The sequence below is a fragment of the Teleopsis dalmanni genome, chromosome 2 (genome assembly GCF_002237135.1).
Source record: "Teleopsis dalmanni isolate 2A chromosome 2, ASM223713v2, whole genome shotgun sequence".
Taxonomy (NCBI): Eukaryota; Metazoa; Arthropoda; class Insecta; order Diptera; family Diopsidae; genus Teleopsis; species Teleopsis dalmanni.
This window is the reverse complement of record NC_051847.1, coordinates 42,395,733-42,409,830: the sequence shown is the minus strand read 5'-3', so window position 1 is coordinate 42,409,830 and position 14,098 is coordinate 42,395,733. Positions and strand designations below refer to the sequence as shown.

The window sequence follows — 14,098 nt, the reverse complement described above, 5'->3', positions numbered from 1 at the left end:
AAAGTCATGCCGGAAATGCAGATGTCTGATTATAAGGTCAATTATACAAACCACTCTACTTACACGGACGGTTTGAACAAAATACGTAAGCAGGGTTCACCTGCACGTATTTTCACTAATGTATCACTTGAGAGATTAATATTACCCGTAGAGGAGGAGTATAAATATTGTGCTAGCTGTAGGCGCTACACAGCTCTGGAGAATCGTCACTGCCAACAGTGCGGCATTTGTCCATCGAAGAACGGCAGCACATATAAACATTGCCAATTATGTGGTATATGTGTGAAGCCGAGTTATGTCCATTGCCGTAACTGTCGTCGTTGTACACAAGTTGAAGGACATAACTGTACGGAGTATCAGACAAAGCAACGTTGCTGGATTTGCAGACAGTCGGGACATATAGAGAAAAATTGTGCCACATGGCAAAATATTCGAAATAAAATGATTTTGTTGAATTACAACTCCAGAGAAACGGAAAAAGCAATTGTTTGTTACATTTGCGATCAGAAGGGACACAATGAACTAAAATGTAAAGAACGTATAAAGTATTTTGAGGAAACTTCGTTTTGTGGTGAAGTACAACTCAAATTGAAACTGTAAATAATAAGTCATAATAAAGTCAAGAAACTTCTAAGAAGCTAATCTCAGGTATGGAACTATAACGAAAGATTTAGTTACTAATAGCAAATAGTTTTTAAGTGCCTTTTTTCCTTACTTCCTTTAAAGTTTATTTAAAAATTATAAAATTTTAATTAATTATAGTAAATTATTAATTATAATTAAAGTCATTATCAATGATAGTTTTTAAAAATCAAATTTTTATTAAGAAATATCTTAGAGATATACACAACTTTGTTAATTCTTAATTAACACTTTTTCATGATGTAATAGAAGTTATATACATATCCACTAACATATCTAACATGTCCAAATTTTTGTATAATAAAAGTTTTTTTTTCATATTTAATTATGTTAAATTGATTTTTAACGTCCGTTTTGGCTAAAGAAACTAAATACTTAATTTTATGGAACAGTAGTGGAATTGCCACAAATCAGAGGTATCACAGAACCAAATCAGAGGTACCTAGGTTAATCTCTATGGTATCTCCTGCAACGTATGTCTCTCAACACTCGAACAAAGGACACCAGAGCACCTGTTGTATCTATATCTAGGCTTAATCAGAACTAGGTTTAGGTTTTTGGAGACCACTTACTTTGACATACTCAGCGATATCTTCAGTATTAGCATTGGCCAGATTCTCGTCTTTAGAAATGTTTCTAACTGTCCAGGTTTGGTCAGGTTAGGCTGTTTTTGGTGTTTCCCTTCTTTGACACACTTATCAATATTAGCATTTGCACAGACTCTCGCCTTTATAAATGTTTCTGGCTGTTTCTAGTTTGTCTTTCTTCTATCCATCGTTACGAGGAATTGTGGACTCAAAACGGCTTTATTAGCTAATTAATGGGGATTCGTTCCTCCTTCCACTTCAACAAACTAATTAACAAGCTGGCCATACATCTGTTCCTAGTATATTTAATTATTGATAAATTAATACTGATTTAAATGAAACCCATCCAGGTAAAGTCCAAAAAGCTCACTCAACTCAAAAACATAATGTTGTTAGGCTTTTTAGTCTAAATTGATTTGAACTCAGATTAATCATTTTATTTATTGTTAATGACCCGTGAGAATCTTCTAGTAAAATCTTTTTGGAAGTTGTGAACGGCACTTGGTAGTCGAGATTGCCAAGAGACTACGAAAGGCCGAGTCAGCGTAAAACTTCAAGCCAGTAAAATCACTCCGATATCCGACAGCTAGTCCTCGGTATTACCGGTTTAGTGTTTCCTCAAAAAGTCGCACAGAGCACGAAGCTTAGAGGATTTTTAAGTCTATTTACACGTCTATCATTATTAGTAGATTTGCTTTATTAAGCGTTCAGTTGTCTGATGCCTCTTCAATACAAGAGATTCTACAAAAATCATATCTACAATGTTTGAGTCTAGTTGCTTGTTTACCTTTCAGGTAGTGTCCTTTAATAAGCCATTAGTTGATCCCTCTTAACTACAACAGAATCTACAAAAATCAATTATGTATTATTGAAATGAGGTCAGTGTCATAATAAGCGTTGAACTGATTCCCATTTAACACAGTGGACTGATTCCTCTTCAACATAGCAGATTGATACCCGTTTTAATACAAACGATTCTACAAAATCTATTTCTACAATATTTGGATCTAGTTATGCTAGTCGTCCTGTTAGGTAAAGTTCTTAGTAGAGCATTTCTAATATATAACAGATTCTTCAAAAATGATTTACGTATTAATTTGCTCTAAGCAAGTTAGAGTTATAATAATTATTGAACTGTTTTCTCTCCAACATAACAAATTCTACAAAAATAATTTAAACTTTTGATCTCAATTGCTCGATATATAGATATAGACAATATCTCTTTATTATAATAGGTTTTACATTATTCATTTTTAGACTGAGCAATCTGTATCAGGCTATATCTCGAATATATTCTCCCTTTTATAATAAGGGGGATTATTAAGGTTTGAATATTGGAATTCCATGACAAGTTTACAAGTTACCATCGTCTTTATTATCGCATACTACTCTGTGAATAATACTATTTAAATATGTATATATCCACAAACAGGATATGTTCTTTTCTTGCCATGACTAGCCATGATGATACGATTACTGCCGGTTAGCACACACTAAGTTGAGTCCAACGATCTATGGATTCTTCCCAAAGAAGTGACTAGGTTTCTTAGTCTTGGTTCTGTTTGACTTCAACTAAATATCTACCCATTCCCTATACATTCTTACTCTTAAATATCTGCTCCAAATCTGCTCCACTAACAACACCTAACCCATAGTTCGATAGATCTTCGCTGGTTGCCACCACAATAACAATAATGGCTGACTACTCATGCCATTAGATTTTTATTATAAATATTATAATTTATTTTAAATTTTTAAACAATAAACTTAGTTTATTTTTTACTTATTGGTTTTCAGCAAACATATGTGGTACAGTTTTTTATAAGGTGAATGTATTTTTAATCTAAAGTCAACTTACTTATATATTGTAAATAATTAATTGGTTGTGACAATTTTTGTTATACATAAAAATTGTATAGGAATAAACTACAAACTAAATAAAGAAATGCTTTCAGGTCTGATATTTACCAGTAAATTTCTTTAATTTTGTAAATTTAATTTCTTTAATTAAATTTCTTTTAATTAAACTTAGATGAATTGCGATTGTAGGCAATTGTTGCAATTGATCTTTACCAAGAGCTAGCACGTTTATGTTCCTTTTTTTCGGTATTATCAACCAATGACTTCTTAAATATGTCATCTGTTGATTGATTGGCTGTTGGAATGGATTCTGTTCGATTGCTCGAACACTGCGGTCAGCTCTGGGCATGCTCAGTTTTCTTATCATAACCGCCGGTGGTATAATCACTTTCGACTTCTTTCAATTCTATTTTCTGATCACGCATAGCTCTCTGTAAAACCAAATTATTAGCAATAACTGTTATGTAGAAATGTGATCTAAATTACCTTAACACATTCCTGATAAGTTTTAAAAAGCGGTGCACACATTGATTCATCCGTATTGCCCCTTAAAAATTGCTCTGAGAACCAAGTATTGAAGCAGGCATCGTATTGTTTTTTCAATTCCGTACACTCCTCACCCAGACTGTTCATTATAAATTAATAAATTAATTAATAAAAATTTTAAATAAATGCAAATCTTATCGAATGATAAAATTTTTATGTGATGTTTTGTAATTCTGCGGTTATTCAAACGTGATTCCTCCTTTCCTATCATAGAACTATCGAACAGCTGATTTGTATGTATTACTATTACAGTGCAGTTCAAAGTGTAAACTGTTCCCAAAAATTTTTGCACTGAGAATTTTGGAATATGAAAAGACTTTTAGCCAAGAGTTTAATTATTTAAAATTTTGGTCTTTTCATTTTTTTTGAAAACATTTTTTAATAATTTTATTATACAGAAATTTTTTTTATAATATTGTAAAGAAGTTTAAGTTTATTTATGTATTATTTAAGTTAAGTTTAATTTTTAATTATCTTACCTTACCCATTCATCTTTGCTTTTCTTTGGCTGAGGTTGGCTGAACCAACCAAAATTTGGTAAGATATCAAATAGCCACATATCAAAATATAATAAACCAGCAGAGTTTATTATAGGAAATGTTTATTGTTAAAAAAATTTTTATAAATAAAAATCACATAACTTTTAACTTTCAAAATAATAATTTTTGGACTTTGGAACTTATCGATAGAAATATATAAAATGACATGAGCTACTGAGATTTTTTTTGATCAAAAGCTGTCAGTAGACTAGAATAGTCTGGCGTCTATTCTAGTCTATTTGAATTGAATTCCATGAAAGTATAAGAATATTAAACACCGATATTAGAGTCGTAACTTAAGTCTTAATAGTTTTGCTGACATAATTTATATCTAAATAAATTGTTTTGTTACAGGCAACTTATACGGCCACTTATTGCATATTTATTTTTCATTTTGTCCCGAATCTTATTCTCTCTTATTCTTATCTTATTCTTCTTTCCACTTGAAAGCTTTCTGTAGTTTGAAAGGAGTGTGCATTAACTACAAGCGTAGAACTAATGGGCAACATTTTCCCAACATCACTAGCTAGAATTTAGCGATTAGATGACTTTTTGTTATATCTAGCGTAAAAATATTTTACAAGACATAATCACCCGCTTATATTCTTTACCCAACTCACATTCGTATCAATCTACTCAATAAAATGCGATACAATCCTCCGCAACTCCTAGCTCTTTATCTGAACGACATCGTTAGAGTTTTTCCTGTAATTCCGCTGTATAATCTTAGCCTGATATTCTTTACTCAGCTCAATTTGGTATCCGACCTACTTAATTAAATGCGATACAAGTCTCCTCAATTCCTGACCCTTTATCAGGACGACATTGTTAGCGTCTTTCATGTAATTCCGTTGAGTAATCTTCCCCAGATATTCTTTAGTCAGGTCAATTTCGTATCGACTGCTTAATAAAATGCGATACAAGGCTCCTCATTTCCTGGACCTTTATCAGGACGACATTATCAGCGTCTTTCATGTAATTCCGCTCTACAATTGTGTTTACGCCTGGTATTATTTAGTACTTAGCAAGACAATCTTCCCTTCTTCCCTTCACTTGTTTTTAATTTTGGTCTAAATAGTATTGTTGTCTAAATGCTAAGCTTTCCCATGGTCATTGAAATAGACTTTTAGATTTTGCTTTTACGATCCAATAACTGAAATTTGCTCATTTTGCATCGACACAGTATAATACTGTATCGTGTTCACGATTATTCTTAATTTTATTTAAATTTTAATGAAATATCAATTTAAAGCAGAATAACACAAAAATTAGAATTTCAACAACAAAAGTCAACACAGAGCGTACACCACAATATCTCAAACCAAAGACGCGCCAAACTGTTATGACCTTTTTAATCCGTTCGGCCAATTGTGTTTGCTTTGCTTTATTCGAAAATTCGATCTCTAATTTGTTCAGAGCAAAACATTCAAGCAATGTGAAGCGTATGAAAAACTTCAATAGCTACAATGGCTTTCGGTGCTTTCCAACTACCAGAAAAAAAATAATTTATACTTGAGTCAGGTTTGAGATTTAAATTGCGAACGTGAAATCAGCCCTAATTCTACCCCATTGTACTGTACTCCATCTCTTTATGAACTCATTTCTCAGTAGGTAGAACTCATTTTTTGTAGGACTTTAGCCCGCAACTAAAGTCACTTCTTATGAATTAGAGAATTTCTTTTATTAAAAATGAAATAATGCTGAAATATAAGTTGTAAAAGTTGCAACAAAAAAATGGGAAATCACATTTAAATCATTCAATTATAATATTAAATATATATTTGATCATTCGAGAATAATTCTCATGTGGCTGAGATCAGCACAACATCAATTTCCTACTAGGCAGTGTACGTGAACAGCTGTGCTGGTGGGGTTATTTTCTTACATCTGTTCTCAGCATTTTTCAAGCACGTTAGAATTGCTGTACCCGGCCGCTGAAGTTGCATTTTAATAATAAATTGTAATTTTATAATACTAAGTCAAAAAAAAATGAATAATTTAATTAGAAATACATTTCGTTGGGCTACAATTGCCACAAATACCACCCCAAATGCATTGAAAAATGTATTTGGCAAGCGGGACTTTACGCGGACCTTGTGGCACATGTCCAAGACTCCAGAGAATTCAGGATATAACACAGTACTTGACTTACATAAGCCGAGCATAAACTGTAGCTGCGGTTGTGGTGGAAAAAAACATGTGCATACGAAAGGTTAGTAGATTTTTAATTTTATTTCATAATTTATTAAGTTATCGTGCTGTCCGTTACATAACCTAAAAAAATGATGTAAATGGAATAATAATTTTGAAAATTATCTAATTACTTAATTATAATAATTTAAACAATTAATTGATTTAGGTGAACGTGAACTAGTAGAATTTTTAACAGAAGAAATTATTGCTGAACGCAAATCTCAAAAATTCAAGAACGTGCCCACCTGTGTGGATGGCTTCAATGTTAAATTGGATGGTGCAGAAGTTGAATTAAGCAAAGTTGGAGATAAGGAAAAGTGAGTGCATTTAATACTTATTATATATTTAAATATTATTTATTTTCGTTTTGCTAGAATTGTGGTTAATTTTAATGTAAACCATACAGTTGATTCGGAGGAGGAACCAGAAATTAATCCTAATGATGATAAACCAAATATTGGTGAAATGCGTAGTAAACCACAATTTGAAGTTGACATTGTGAGAGGCAACACGACACTATCTTTCACTTGCTCTTTTCTTCAGGGCACTGCACAGGAGGGCGAATACAGTAAGTAGTGTCATCGACATATTAAATAGATGTGATAGGTTGAGAAATTTAGTTATTTGGTTCAATTATGAATTTTATTTTACAGCTAGTGAATAATACAAAAATTAATATAATATAGGTTTTATGCAAGTGAATAAAGAATTGATTATGAGTGTTATGTTACAAATGCATCAAATGCTCCCGAACTCAAGATAATTATAAATTTTGCTGACCGATACTCAAGTGTTTTCTTCAAGATCATAATCAAATATGGTATATTAAATTAAAACTGTAAGTCCTGATGAAGTACCCTAAATAACTATATAGGCAAAACACTGCAGTAACGGAAAATATAATACACAACAGTTCCGAAACTGCTTATTCAACATTAAATCGAGTCATCAATATTAAGCGAAAAATTTATAAGATATACATACCTATATAAGTATATATTTTATAGAATTTATTGGTTTAATTAAAGAATATAGGTGATGTCGAAAAATTCTAATTAGTAGAGTTGTAGAGTTGAATTTCTAAGTTAAAGTTTTTAGTCAAAATATCTCTTGTAAATATATTCGACCTCAAACACTGACAATATATAAAGAGATAGTTATTATAGTCATCTAGCGTCTTTAGTGAAACCTGAGATCAAAAATGGTATATAGATGGTATAGATGGTATATAGGTGCATATCGCTTTAATGGAATAGTATAAACTCAATTCTTTCACTAAGAGGGTTCAGTTTTATTTCATTGAATATCTCAAATACTAAACCAGAACAAATATTTAACCTTAACGAAATTCTCAAACACATTCAGTCATGATATTTTGCTACCAGGATACTCTGCTCTTTTATGAATATTTTAAATAGAAGAAAATAGTAGAAGAAATTCTACACTTTAGCAAAATTTTCGCTTTTCATGATTATTTTATTAAATGACTCAAAAGATTATTGAATTTCTGATCTGAACTTCCCCTGAATTACACATCCCCTTTTTTACCAATATTCTTTGATTGCATACAATACATCTATGACTCCATAATTGATCTATTAGTTCTTGAAACAAATCTTAAAGCACATATACGTTAAATAAACTCTACTGATTTTGTAGATTTTTTGACTCACCTCATTATTACATAAAAATATTAAAGCGACAAATAATTAATTTTTTTTAGATGATGTATTCGGAATTGATGAAATGGTCTTGTATGAAAATGAATGGAATGACAAAGTTTATGCTGTCGCTGGCGATGTTTTGGATGGTGTAAGTATTTTCGATTATTTGGGGATTATTAATAGAAAAAATTGGTGAAAATAGGTTAATTGTAAAAGGAATGGGTATGGGAATAAATAGGAAAATAAAAACTTGACTTGATACAAGTGAAGAAAGACAGTGGAGTCACATATCTATTAGATTTTAATTGATGAATTAAACAATTGGGTGAGATTAGACTGAGAAGAACAGCAGTTGATGCACCTGATAGTACTGTTAATGCATAAAAAGTAACCATTTTAGAGGTGACCATAATCTGTATAAAGCCAAGGCAAGTATTGATCTTGTTTTTAGGACACTATACCGAATTTTAAAACGTCGGTATTTCGCATGTTGGCGGCAGTGGTTATGATACTATCTAAAACAGCACATGGAATTACGAAGATAGAGGTGTTATTTTGCGGGATTCTTAAATTCACCAATTTACAATATATATCCTATTATATATCTTACTTCAAGTATATAAGATATATGTGCTATTTGCTTCAAGAAGTAAAGTATGTAGATTGTATGTCTGGAGACCCATTAAATAGTTTCTTGACGCCAGTATTCTTGTAGTTAGAATCAAGCCTCCGTTTATGTTGTTGTTGCAGTAACTCGTAGAGCAAAAACATGAATCAATTACATACAAATACATAGGAGTATTGGGAGTAGTGGAAGAAATTGTGAGGTTAAAATATGTGGGGTTACGGAGCGGTCAGGCTAATGTAGCTGATTAGCAGTGTAAAATTATCCTGGTGGATGTGAAAACTTTCATGAATGAACACTTTATTCATAGGGTTCATTCAATCTCATGAATGAACCAACCCTATGTGTGTACAGTTGGGTAGATAATGAAATCTATGTGTGTACAGTTGGGTACATAATAGATGGGTGATATTATAGAGATGTCTAATTTTATTATATATTATATTAAAAATCAGAACTTTACTTCAATTAACTAATTAAATTTTACTAAATTTTTTTTAGTATTTGTATGATTTGCTGATGAACTTATTGGAGGAGAAAGGAGTCACAAATGAATTTGCTGAAAAATTAAGTGACTTAGCCACTGCCTATGAACATGCATCTTATATTAAACTTTTGGAAAATTTATCAAAGTTTTCATCTGGAAAACCAATGTAAATTATTTTTAGTTTAAAAGGGATTTTCGTTCTGAAAATATTTGTGTTTTATCTGAACAGAAAATATTTCATATATATTTTTTTCCTTAAATTGTAATTACCGCTGTATTTTTAAGAGTATATATTACTAAAATAGTTTAAATTAAATTGACGAATGAACATTGACTGTTATGAATCATATATGAATTTTGTCTTATATTCCTTTGCTTAGAGGCATATGAATATATGAATTTCGTCAATTTAATACTTTTAAAATTTTGATCTGTAATTTAAGCTCATAATTGTTACTTCCATTAAGTATTTCGATTAGTTTTTACAAGCCTTAACAATAATTTTATTTACAAATATTTTTATTTAACAGCATTTGTAATTAAATTATGTAAAATGTTTAAATCTATTGTTATAATTAGATACATTTTGAAACACATATATCTCTATATATACTGAACATAAAAAATGTTATATATAATAAAGTAACGTAATTCAATTTTTTAAATAGTTGGATGTTAATTATTAAAAAAATATAGGTATTTCTTTGAAATTTATTGGAGAAAGATATGAAGATGTTTATAAAATAATTTTTTAATATAATGGAATAGTAATAGTAAATATGACTCTGACTGCTAGTCAAATGAATGATATGGACGATGTTTATTAATTAAATACATATCTTTTAGCATCAATGTATAATACACTTGTTTCAGGTTGTAAAACCTGTGGTCAGGATTATAAAACCTGTAGTCAGGTTGTAAAACATGTGGCCAGGGTTCAAGTTGGGGCTTTTACGTTAAAGTAACATCAATTAATAATATGTGTTTCGGGTTTAAGTTCTGGTCTTTTTGGCAGATCATGTGTCATTCGTCCCATAGGAGACGAGTTATAAGAACAACAAAATGATACAAGTGATGATAGTGGAGCACAGAACTTTTTTGTATAATGCATAAAGTTTGGTTAGATTGGAGCGGAGGCCTTGTGTCTAAAGCCTACTCGAGCTCAAATAATGGCTCGTTGATATACTAAGTATTAGAATTATTCATACGCAGCCTAGACGGTCACTATACGAACAAGGTTGAAAGGTACGACTTCCTCAATTCAAGTAAAATTGAACCAGTCTAACAAGTCTATAAACTTGAGCAAGTCCTTAGTTTTGCAGGATGACAGCCAGCTCTGTCAAGTCGGCAAGAATAAATATGGGCTTCAAGATTTTTAATCTTCTTTTAGACAATGATGAACACTATTAAATGAAGTAGAGTTCAGTTTCCACCTCATTGCAGAGTCACTCTTATAGCAGTCTTCCGAGTACGCAGTAATCCTTCATTACCGATACTGTAACGCTGAGCAGGTTAAGCGTTGAAATAGGTTGAAGTAGCTGATTGGTACGTTTCTTGTCTAGTTTGAATCAGGTCATTCTTAAGATCTGACAGAAGGGTTTATTTGCGCAAGTTTGACCACAGAGCTGAAAGAAGAAAGTAGAGAGGTTTTTACTTCTTGTAATTTACCATTAATATACTCTTATTCCAAATATTTGAATTTTATGTGTATATTTTAGACGATAAGTAATATAAAGTATAGTTTATTTTTTAAAAAAGATTTCTTTTACTCTATAAAAAATGTCTATTTTATAATGCATTTGAGCTACAGCTCGTCTGATCCAAGAGCATCGGTGGTTCAGTGGTAGAATGCTCGCCTGCCACGCGGGCGGCCCGGGTTCGATTCCCGGCCGATGCAATTCTTTTTTTTGCAATAATTTTAATTCCCAGCTCAGATTTTAATAGTTAAACATTTTATTATAAAATAAAATATTTTATTTAGTAATTTTAGTTAGTATATGCGAAGGCGTTGTTTTACTAGATACACTGTAAAACAATTAAATGATTTAAAAGAATTATTAATATTACTTTATTTCATACATAGATCTGTAATACCTAGATATATATATTTTTGTTTTGCGTTAGCTGGAGATAGTAGTAGCTGTAGTTTTGTAAGCTTTAGGAGACTTGGACCCACTACGACGAATGTAATCAGTGACTTTTACGTTTATATTTAAATTCGTTTTTAAAGAAAAAATATTTTTCTTTTATGACAATGTGTTAAAAAAAATCCATTAAAATGTAAGTATAAAGTAGTAATAATTTTTTTAAATTTATGAAACAAGTAGCGTAATAATAAAAAAAAAGAGTTGCATCGGCCGGGAATCGAACCCGGGCCGCCCGCGTGGCAGGCGAGCATTCTACCACTGAACCACCGATGCTTATTTATTTGTGTGTATAAAATAAAATAAGTAACACACCATTCAATACTGCAGCAATACAATACCTATAGCAATTAACCTATTCACCATAAAGTGGTGTATGTAGAAAGGCGCCTTATATCATGTTTCCATTGCAGCTAAAATTACTTATGTTAATAAAATGAAGATTTGGTCGTTTCTATTGGTATAAGCTAATTTATGCATGAAAAATGCAGTGAAAACTCTTCTAACGGACACCTCTGTTAAGCGGACATTTTTGTTAAGCGGATACCTTTGTTAAGCGGACACCTCTCTTGAGTGAACAATTTTTCCGAAACCAGATTTTTGTATTATTCAGAGCAAGTTAAACCGTTTTGGGCGGTGGACATAGAATTTCTGTGAAATTCTGTAAAATACTCCTCTTGGCCGGACGTGAACTCCTTAATAACGAATAAATAAATGGAGTTAAAAAAATCTTAAGACAATAAGACTTAATGAAAATTAGGGACCCCCCTCCTAAGATGAAAATGTTTACCAATTCCTTCTAATATTCAATTCCTTTTCTTTAATTTAAATTAATTAATTTTTAGTGTTTACGATTTTCATATTTCATATAAGCTGTAATTTTTTCTTTCAGAGTTCTAAAAAAAACAGCATTAAGTCTGGTTTGTACAGATTGCTTAGAACAAAGAAAATTAAGGATTATTTAAAAATCTATTATAATATATTGGGTCATATTGGTAAGTATCCATGCTTTTTTATCACTAGATGGTGTTGGTGCCATAAACAGGTTAAACGATGATGCTTCAAAAGTGACATTTCAGGCTATATGTTTTGTGAAGGCAGTTTTGTAGTTCGTTTCGAGTGATAATTTTTTATAAAAGTAGAAAGCATTCAATTATGTCTACTATATCTTATTTAAAGAGGGAAACATTTTAGATTCCAGTTTAAAATTTTAAGTATAAAGTTAGTTAGTTGTGGTGGAAGGAGGAACGAATCCTCCTCAATTAGCTAAGAAAGCCGTTTTGAATCCATAAATCCTCGAAATAATCGGTAGAAAAGTATAAGGTTAATGAGCAGTAATAAATAAACAATTCGAAAACTAATACTAAAGTAAGCAGACCATTTATGACAGAAGATATATAATAATGATGAACAATGTCTAGAAAATATGTGGTAGCATCTATACTCTAGCTTGATTGCTTGACTTCACAATTTGAAAGAGTACTAAACACAAATCTATTAAAATTCTATTAAATAAGATTTATATTTCATATAGTTTGCTATTCCCAAGTATTCATATTCATATAATTTTTTATGTGTTTTGAAGGTGATATTATGTTTAAATCATTTTCATCAAGATTTAATTAAAAGATGCCACATATTTGTAATTCAGTTTCGACAAAAAGTTCGATTTCATCATTTGCAACTCGCGAAGGGAAATTCATTTTAGATTCAAATCCGATTTCTGTTTCTGATGATGAATAAATAAAACAAAGTAAAGTGCATACAACAATTTAAGTTAAAGTATCTTCAGCTCTAAACTTTAGTAAACAATTTTTGACATTAGCACCATTCACATGGATTGACTTTATGACGATGACTTCGTTTCTTAACTTCTTCTTGGATGTGCAAATTATTGCACATAAACTTCAATGTAAAGTGGTAATCGGCAAAGTGACTGGCATCTTAAGTTCGCTACCTTAGATTGTATCTTGGATTTCATTCTATTTTAATCACAAGTGAAGACATATATTACAGTTACAGCAAAAATAAATGTTTTGTTGCTAAAGACAAACATATGATGAGAATTTGAAAACAATACATTGTATATGAGATGTGAACACGTTCGTATGGCAGATGCAATCCAAACTCCTACGAAATTGATTGGGTGCTCTAAAATATTGATATTTTTTTTGATTTTAATTAAATTTTTTTTATTTATAAGATATAAAAAGTATTGGCAAATAAACTAAGCAAAAACTAACTAAAAAAAAAATAGATAGAGCTATATAGGAATTAAGTTTTTTATAGTATTCGATTGTAATAGATAGATGACAAAGCGCCATCTATTCATCAAAAACAACACTAAAACTGAGATGTCAATTAATTATTTCGTTTTAAGAAAATAAGCAAAATTTCTTCAATTTATTGTTAAAAAATGGTGTTTGAAGTTTAAGTGTCAGAGTATTTTTGGACAGTCGAAAAAGTTTGGACAACGTGCAGAAATTGAGTTCTAAAGCGCCATCTATTCATCAATAACAGCACTAAAACTGGGATGTCAATTAATTATTTCGTTTTTAAAAAATAGGCAAAATTTGTTTAATGTGCAGTTACCAAACGCTGTTTGAGCTTTAAGTGTCAGAGTCGAAAAAGTTTGGATATCGCGCGGAAATTGAATTCTTCGTAAAACAAAATTTAAAGGCAATGGAAATAATTCATATTTAATGATAAATATATTACAAAATATGTATAAAATAAATGTATATCAGTTCCTTTCAAAATGATAACTTATACGTGTGTTGGATTAATTAAAATTGATTGTCCAAACCCTAA

The 14,098-nt window shown here is 30.8% G+C and overlaps 3 protein-coding genes and 2 non-coding genes across 6 annotated transcripts; 3 read left to right on the top strand and 2 right to left on the bottom strand.

Annotated features, from left to right (window-relative positions):
* Window positions 1–6: 6 nt before the first annotated feature.
* LOC119684158 (rRNA N6-adenosine-methyltransferase ZCCHC4-like) lies at window positions 7–698 on the top strand. The gene has a single exon (XM_038098127.1). The coding sequence runs from the start codon at window positions 7–9 to the stop codon at window positions 598–600; it is 594 nt and encodes a 197-aa protein (XP_037954055.1). The 3' UTR covers window positions 601–698.
* A 2,489-nt stretch (window positions 699–3,187) lies between these two features.
* LOC119680938 (TP53-regulated inhibitor of apoptosis 1-like) lies at window positions 3,188–4,265 on the bottom strand. Of its 2 annotated transcripts, none has more exons than XM_038093970.1 (3): window positions 4,115–4,265; window positions 3,576–3,714; window positions 3,188–3,520 (listed from the first exon to the last, which is right to left on the bottom strand). In XM_038093970.1, exons 1-3 carry the CDS (start codon window positions 4,192–4,194, stop codon window positions 3,425–3,427), a joined length of 315 nt encoding a protein of 104 aa, XP_037949898.1. In that variant the 5' UTR covers window positions 4,195–4,265; the 3' UTR covers window positions 3,188–3,424. The 2 variants fall into 2 exon arrangements, with proteins under 2 accessions (XP_037949898.1, XP_037949900.1); XM_038093972.1 differs by having other exon boundaries at window positions 4,120–4,265.
* A 1,569-nt stretch (window positions 4,266–5,834) lies between these two features.
* On the top strand, window positions 5,835–9,335 carry LOC119685169 (complement component 1 Q subcomponent-binding protein, mitochondrial-like). Its single transcript, XM_038099385.1, has 5 exons — window positions 5,835–6,386; window positions 6,534–6,684; window positions 6,742–6,935; window positions 8,091–8,179; window positions 9,158–9,335. The coding sequence occupies exons 1-5, from the start codon at window positions 6,164–6,166 to the stop codon at window positions 9,311–9,313; spliced, it is 813 nt and encodes a 270-aa protein (XP_037955313.1). The 5' UTR covers window positions 5,835–6,163; the 3' UTR covers window positions 9,314–9,335.
* Window positions 9,336–10,969: 1,634 nt separating this feature from the next.
* On the top strand, window positions 10,970–11,040 carry Trnag-gcc. Its single transcript has one exon. It is a non-coding gene; the product is annotated as a tRNA-Gly (tRNA).
* A 452-nt stretch (window positions 11,041–11,492) lies between these two features.
* Window positions 11,493–11,563, bottom strand: Trnag-gcc. Its single transcript has one exon. It is a non-coding gene; the product is annotated as a tRNA-Gly (tRNA).
* Between the last annotated feature and the right edge of the window lie 2,535 nt (window positions 11,564–14,098).